An 8,367-nucleotide genomic window follows, 5' to 3' on the forward strand; every position below is an offset into this window, starting at 1 on the left:
GTTTGTAACCGATCGATATTAAAGTATATGACGATCTAGATTAGAAGCATGTCAGGTCGAAAAGGGGAAGTCCACCCTCACCGTCCTATTATCATCAGAATCAATTATTTATATATATATACATGTACATGCACATACATTAACATTAATATTTATGTGTATAATGTGTATATCTACAGGTATAAATATGAACACTACACGGTTGAGCAAAACTACGACTCCCGTGTGGTGAACATAGTGGAGAGAGTAAAAGCGTGTGGAATACATATACCCATGTAGTAAAGTGATGACTTAGGACTGAGCGGCGTCCCACGTCGTAGAGACCAAAGGTAAGACTGTTTTCTGTTTCAGTTTCATTCCGGCACTTCGTACCGTAGTATCAACTTGTCGAATGTCTTCAGTCTGTCATTAAACTCACTAAGACTGATAACTAGTGGTCACTTAGTTAACATTTTACCTGCATTAAATATCACTGTTAAAAAATTTTTTTTTTATATTTCACACCAACTGATGATTAATTAAATTAATTATTATAGAAAGTGTATTTAAACTATTGACTTTTGTCTAAACCTGTTGATATTGTGCAGCTTCATCGAGAAAGGCAAGACATTATTCTTGCCAGTAATTAGTAACAAATTAAAAAAAAAAAAGAAGTAAGTCATTGTTTATTTTTATTAAATTAATTACTATTCATTATTAACATAAATAAAAAAAAATATATATATATATATATATATATATATATATATATATTATATTATATTTAAATATTATTAATTCGAATAATAATATTCAATTCGATATCTAATAAAATTTTTCTTAAGATATTATTTGTGCTAATCATCAAGGACGTTATGTTGAGAAAAAAAAAATCAAAACAAAAACATACATTACTTGTTTGTAAATTATAAACGCATTTATGACCGTGTAATTATAGTATATCAGTTAGCTCGCTTACACCGTAGCATTAATTATACCCCAAAAGAAAATAATATATACAATAATCTTCTCCATAAGAATTTTTAAAAAAATCGAGTACAAAGCAAACAAAAAAAGAGAAAACATAACTAATTTGTTTTTCTAGTAAAAAAAAAAAAAAAAAAAAAAAAAAATTATATATATATATATATATATATATATATATATGTACAATTTGTAATAACTTGAAGTTGTTGAAAACAGTTGAGAACCTTAAGGGATTACGAACAGAAAGTAAAAACCTGGCGACCTTGACTAACATATATACTGTAAAATTGAAAAAAATAAAATTTACTGACTTTTCAAAATTTAATTTTTGCGCGACTCCTAAGATATTTGAAAATAAAAAAAATATAAAAGCTTTCTCTTTCTATAGAGGATGATTTTGTATTTTCTATCTGTATCTTAAACACTCTTGATAATATAATAGTGAATCACAGAAAACGCTGTGAGTAAAACTAAACTCAGAGATTAAATCTTAAATAAAAACATGAAAAAAAAAAAAAAAAAAATAATAATAATAATAATAATAAAATAAAAGAGCGAACTCGTTCTCACTGCGTTTCGATCCTCGGCTACGATGTCGTAATTCTGGGTCTGGGGGCTCGACCCACGACTATGTATATATTTTATTTTATTTATATATAAAGGATAAAGGATTGACGGTGAGCAAGCAAGTCTTATTAAATGACTAGAGTGTGTTAATATAAATAAGAAAGACAGAGTTTAAAGATTTCTTGGGCTTGGGAAAGTTTGAATAAGAATTTGCAGTGAGGCTGATTGGATTGTTGCTAGTACAGGTCGCATTATATCATCAATATAAAATTAACTTACTCATACATTATTTCTTTTTATGACGTAATATTTGTTTATTTATTTAAATTTCAAAATTTTTATCGATTTTATTTTTTATCCAGATAACCAAGTAGGAAAAAAAAAAAAAAAAAAAAAAAAAAAACACAGCTGTTGGCCCAGAACAATTATTTAATTTAATATATTTAATGGATAGGTGCTCACACATTTATACTAATATATTGCAGAATAGACCTCTGTTTATTTTTTTTTTCTTTTTATAGTTAATACTCTATGTGAGAAGAATATAATTACAAATATGCTGGCGATGCTTTTGATTGCTACATTACACGATCATGTACTTATTGTTATTATTATTTTGTATATTTTTAAGTTTATTTCGCTATACTCTTTATTTTATACTGTATATACACTATTCAAGGACTAGAGTCTTTAGTTAAGTGTATAGCACAGAGCATTTCTGCAACACGCTGTACTGCTAATGGATAATATTATTATGGTGAATGTATCTAATCGTTGCTGCAACTAATTCGTAAATCGTTTGTACGTGCGTTAATTTTACTCATCTATTTATACATTTTGTTTTCAAGTTGATATTTTTAAAAAATATTGAGCTTTTGTTCAGAACACTATTATTGAGTTTATAACCGTGAAAAATATTTACAAGTCATCTATTAATTATCTACGTTATTTTTATTGATGAATCGCTTTTCAGGAATAAATTGTAGCAAATTCAGTCCAATGTAAAATATTGATATCTTAAAGTCGGCCGCGATAGCCGTGCGGACTAATGCGTTAGTCTGTACAGATATCGTGCCGATAGGCGCGGGTTCGAGCCCCAGCGGTTGTTAGAAAATTGATTTCAATAACAACCGCTGAGGGTCGCTCTAGTAGCCGAACTGTACTGATATCAGGTTTTCTGTGGTTTTCCTTGGTCACTGTGCTAAAGCTTATAAATGGGCAGGCACAGGCAAATGCGTACAGTACCTGTAAGTCGGCCACAGCCGCTACCTCGAACGCATTAAGGTGGGGTAGAAATCTACCTCACCGAGAGGGTGAGGGAAAAGAAGGAAATAAATGTGGTAGTTACTAATGTATAAAAACAGTAAGAATAGATGAGAGACAAAAGTGGAAGTAAAAATAATCCCCACCCTCTCCTTGTAAAAACACACTAAGGTTGTATACAAGTGAAAATCACATTTATTTATTTATTGATATCTTAAAATTAATAATTAAAAAATTTTTAAATGTTTTAATAACTATTTAACACAGAATCTATTTATTTGAAAATCTAATTATAATAGCATAGAGTAGATAATGGTCAACCTTTCCGTGCCGGTGCATTACATATATAACAGATAATTAGATTGATCAAGTTGTGGGCGAAAATGAGAATGGTCAAGGACAATAATGATCTCATGAATTATATAATTAACAATGAAAAAATTCTAATTGAGCAGATTTAGCCTCGAAAATTATTGATTGTATGTAATTAAAAAATTTTTTAAACAGATCATCAGTTAAATCGATGATGATGATGATGATGATGATGAAAATAATAATTTAGTAAATACGATTTCTCTTGAATAAAATTTCCATAAGTTTTTAGTTAATTATTTCTAACCGTGGTTTATTCGAAAGTTTTAATCATCAAATGTTTTTTTATTATTATTATTATTATTATTTTTTTTTAATATATATATATATATATATATATATATATATATATATATATATATATATATATATATATATATATATATATTTGCAGCTTATTATTTCCTTTGGATATGATTCAATAAATATTTCAAGTATTAAATCGTAGAGCTAAGACGTTTATAAATAATTTTGTATTGAGGAAGTCTTGGCAATTGTGAGGTTCATGAACTCTGTTATAATTTTTAAATGAGCCCTACATGTAGAACACGTAGGCTAGCAGTAAGCATTATTATTTAAGAGGATAATTGTGTTAAATTGTCAAGGATCAGTTAACTAGATTTTCTTATAAATTATTATTGAGATAATTTTCTCATTTATTTTATTTTATTTTTGCTTGATTTAGAACAATTTGAAAATTTATTCACAAAAAATATTATTTATCCTCAATAGAGTAGTTGTTTTAGTACTTTAGTAATAAGTTTTAAGATTTATAATTTATGATTTATCAATGATAAATGATAAATATTATTCCAAGGAAATTTAAAATCTGGGTTAGTAGGAATCACTGATGATGTCATTGCCATGTATAATGAGGACTCGTGAAAGATAGATCTAACTTACTTTTTACATTACATTAAATTTTAATTTAATGTAAAGACTTGGTTACTTATTATATTACTTGTTGTTAGGTACTATTTGGTGTTAACCATCAATTTATAAATTTATATTTGTGTCAATCAATTTTAACTAGACAACTTTTTAGAATTCATTATTACACTTAATAATTATTATTTTTGTTTTTAAATTATTATAATTCATTGTCATTCTTAAAATGTCGGTAGGTGTATTTTATTGTTGAGTAACTATATTCTCTTGATCATGTTTCGTTTATTGAAAGTTATAATGATATCATTGAATCGATCAGTGATTAATAATTTTTTACAATGACTAATTGCTTTGAATTATAAAATAATGGTTGAATAATATATTATGTTATTAAATAATCGTTGGTAACTTTATGACACGACAATGTAATATGATGAAGAAATTAACAATAGTCAGAATTTTCCGGTATATTTAATTTAAATATAGAGTGACGCTCATGATTGACTCATTTTATGCTACTATACAACTACATTTTATATCTTATATATTTTATACATAATAATGATGATAATCATGAGTTAAACGATTCATTTAGATATTATATAATAAAAATACGTTCAGATGTGGATGAGCCAAAGTAAAGGTTTGATCTGTCCTTGATAAAATATTACCGTTTAGTTTTATTCCTTCAACAGTTTAGTGTTTATATTACATAATTTATTTTCACGCACTGAATAGAATTTAGACAGATATATACGGCGCCGCATAACGTTTACACACATTATGACAATCTTCCAAAAAATTTAATTACTTTTCTTTTGGTAGTTTATTAAATTAATTATAAATATATAATTAAAAATAAATTATAACATAATAATTAATTGCAAGAAATGAAAAAGGCAAGAAAATTGGGTAATAAATTAGTTAACATTTCGTGTCAGCTGTAAATTATAATTTTTGTTTTGTTTTTTCTTCTTTAACAAATCCACCGCAATACAACAGACCATCATAAAATAATATAATTTACTAGGTGTGTATTTTACGGAATAAAATTTTGGTAATTTAATAATTAAAAATACTGACAATTGTTAATAAAATAACATATCAACGGTTGTTTATTAATTTTTGGTTATTTTTGTCCAGGCAAACGGATATTACGCAATGGGTTATGGTACGGAGATGGATGGCTGCGGCCGTTTTATGAAGTACTCTTTATTTATTGCCAATTTAATCATATTTGTAAGTATTTATTTATTTATTTATTTATTTATTTATTTTTTTTTTTTCTATCAGTTAAGATAATAAATAATTTAATTTATATTTCTTGTAGTAATTAATTTGCTATTTAATGAATTAATTATTTACTTATTTTAAATAACGTCAACTGCCTTTCCAAGGTTAACATCTCAAACACCTGGTTCTTTCAGTATCATTGCCAAGGTGTGATATATGACGTAACAAAAATTATTTAAGAAATAATATCTCTTGATAGAAAAATTATTTAAAATAATGTTTTATTTTTAGCAATAAGTGTATAAAAAATTATCAATTAATCAATAGATTTATTTATTTATTTAGATTGGAGGATGCACAGTTGTGGGAATAGTAATTTGGGCATTTGTCGACAAAGTACCATATCTAAGTGCTCTCGTTGGTAATGATTTGTTAGCCGGAGTTGTCTACGTCCTTCTTGCTGGTGGAATATTAATAATTTTGTCGTCGTTTTTCGGGTGTGTTGGAGCCGCTCGTGAAGTAAAATGCATGCTTCTTACGGTGAGTTATTCCTATAAAAAATCTTTTTCTTTTTGGTAGTATAAGTTCAATCAGAAAATAATTAAATCATTTTATCAAATAAAATAGTAAAACATATATATATAGATTTAGTCGTGTTTTATTCCAGAAAGGGAGAGAACGTGAAAACCATTTAACTAAATATTCTCGGATATATTGCAAGCCACAGTTTTGTAAACGAAAATAATTTTTTCATATAATCTCTACTTGTCAAGTATATTAATATTGCAATGTAAAAACAAGTTTTTATTATGATCAATATAATATCAATATTTACAAGTATTAATTTAAAAATACTTTTTTTTATTTATTTATTTTGTTGGTTTCGTAGTTTAGTTTTTTTTTTTAATACAATTTTTACGTGGATACTAATTTATAAATTTTAAAGCTTCAATAATAATATCACATTATAACTAAAGCGTTGAAAATGAAATTATTAATTGAATGGTTTAAGAATCATTTTTTAATCCTAATATTTATTTATTTTTTATTTATTTATTTATTTATTTATTTATTTATTTTTTTTTTTTTTTTTTTTTTGTTTATTTTTTTTTCCAGTATTTCATCATAGTATTTCTGTTGTTTGTAATAATGCTGATTGGAGGAGTTCTAGGATATGTATTTCGTAGCAAAGTTATTGGTACAATTGAACAGGAAATGAGAAATACAATGCGTCTTTATGACAAACATGATATCCATGATGCTTGGGATACAACTCAAAGAACAGTAAGTCAAAAAAAGAGTATATACTTACAATAAATAATAATTTTTTTTAGGTGAAAAGAGCATACATAACTTTCATTATTAAGTTAACTGTGGTGTATGGTGTATATTCGCATTCGATATTTCACTGATTTCTCCGCTCGAGGCGTACTAACATCATATAATATGAGTTCATGAGAAATATATCTTCCATAGACATCTTCCTTTATCTCAACAATATCCATTTATTTATACGTCATACTTATGAAACTTATTAATTATAACTTTTTTCAAATAATAACCAATAATTTATTTATTAAACAATTTTTTTTATTTTATTTTATTTTATTTATTTATTTATTTATTTATTTTTTTTTTTTAATAGTTCCATTGCTGTGGTGTTACTAACTATCGTAATTGGAATACATTTTATCCAAATATCCCGGCTTCATGCTGCAAAGAAATTGAACCTGGCAAGGTAATGATAAAAATAATAATAATTATACTATTAAGTCCATCTATATAATAACACATAAAATTATTTTTAATAAAATTATATTTTTATCTATAATAATATTAAATTTATAATATTTACAGATCGGTAAGCCAGTGATTATCAAGCTTACTGTTGATAAACTAAATACCTAGATATTTATACAAAGTTAATGTATTTAATTTTAATAATTATTTATTTAATTTTACAGTATTTCAACTGCAATTATTCGACAGACTCTATAAATCCATCAAACACCTACCAAGACGGATGTTTAAATAAAACGAGAATGTATATACAAAAGCATGCTTCAGTTATGGGTGCTGCTGGAATAGCGATCGCTGTTTTAATGGTAAAAAAAAAAAATTTTTTTTTTAAAATTAATAGTTTAACAGATTTTTATTTAATTATTATATAAATTAATTAATTTTTAATTTTTTTATTTTAGTTCTTTGGAATGATATTCTCGTGTGCATTATTCAGGATGATAGGATGAAATCTTCAATATTATTAAGCCATTATTAATAATTTATGTATGAATAAATTATTTAAATATCAGGACCACCTTACAAATACATTATTCAAAAATATTTATTTATAAGTAATTTTTATTTTAAATAACTATCATAATATATTTCATTAATCAATTGGAACATATCTTATATTATATTAAATTTTTTCTTGGTAATGTATTTATAAATAAGTGTAATATCTACGTACTACTCACTCACATAATTTCATGTAAAAATTATAATTACCGTTTTAAAGTAATTATTAAGCTTAAATTTTTTTATAAAACTCAATTTTCCAATGTATTTTGATTTCTTTATATATATTTAAATAATTATAATTGAAGCTTATTTAATTGTTTGTAATTATAATAATAACAACAATATCAAAATATTATTAATGTAATTTAAACTAAAAAATTAAAGATATTTGTAAAAAAATCAAAATTTTTAATGCAATGACATTGAAGTTATCAGACATTTAACTAATTTTAAATTAAAAAAATTGTCTTATTACATTTTAAACGTACCGAAAAAAAGTTAGGTGTCTATTGATTTCAATATTATAAATGTCTGTGATATTTATAATTCAAACTATTTATATAAATGTCCATTTTTTAATTTTCTTTTTTTTTAAGTTTTTCAGTTAATACAAAAAACTAATTAATAATAAGAAATTAAAAAAAAAAAAATGTATATTTGGTGATAAAGTTGATGATTGAGATGAAAAAACAAAATAAAATAAAAAAAAAAAAAAAAAAAAAAAAATAGGTATTTGTGTGGATGCAGCGCGTTTCACATCCGCGAGGAAAATGG

General features: G+C 24.8%; 1 protein-coding gene across 3 annotated transcripts; it reads left to right on the forward strand.

The window, feature by feature from the left end:
* Window positions 1-310: 310 nt before the first annotated feature.
* Window positions 311-7,695, forward strand: Tsp74f (Tetraspanin 74F). Of its 3 annotated transcripts, none has more exons than XM_074241308.1 (7): window positions 311-329; window positions 5,200-5,295; window positions 5,635-5,829; window positions 6,406-6,573; window positions 6,935-7,027; window positions 7,254-7,394; window positions 7,491-7,695. In XM_074241308.1, the coding sequence occupies exons 2-7, from the start codon at window positions 5,218-5,220 to the stop codon at window positions 7,536-7,538; spliced, it is 723 nt and encodes a 240-aa protein (XP_074097409.1). In that variant the 5' UTR covers window positions 311-329; window positions 5,200-5,217; the 3' UTR covers window positions 7,539-7,695. The 3 variants fall into 3 exon arrangements, with proteins under 3 accessions (XP_074097409.1, XP_074097406.1, XP_074097408.1); XM_074241305.1 differs by lacking the exon at window positions 311-329 and adding an exon at window positions 360-653; XM_074241307.1 differs by lacking the exon at window positions 311-329 and adding an exon at window positions 5,053-5,086.
* Window positions 7,696-8,367: the final 672 nt, after the last annotated feature.

The sequence above is a fragment of the Cotesia typhae genome, unplaced genomic scaffold (genome assembly GCF_013202065.1).
Source record: "Cotesia typhae breed Kobodo isofemale line unplaced genomic scaffold, CoteBio_Ctyphae contig_33, whole genome shotgun sequence".
Lineage (NCBI taxonomy): Eukaryota > Metazoa > Arthropoda > Insecta > Hymenoptera > Braconidae > Cotesia > Cotesia typhae.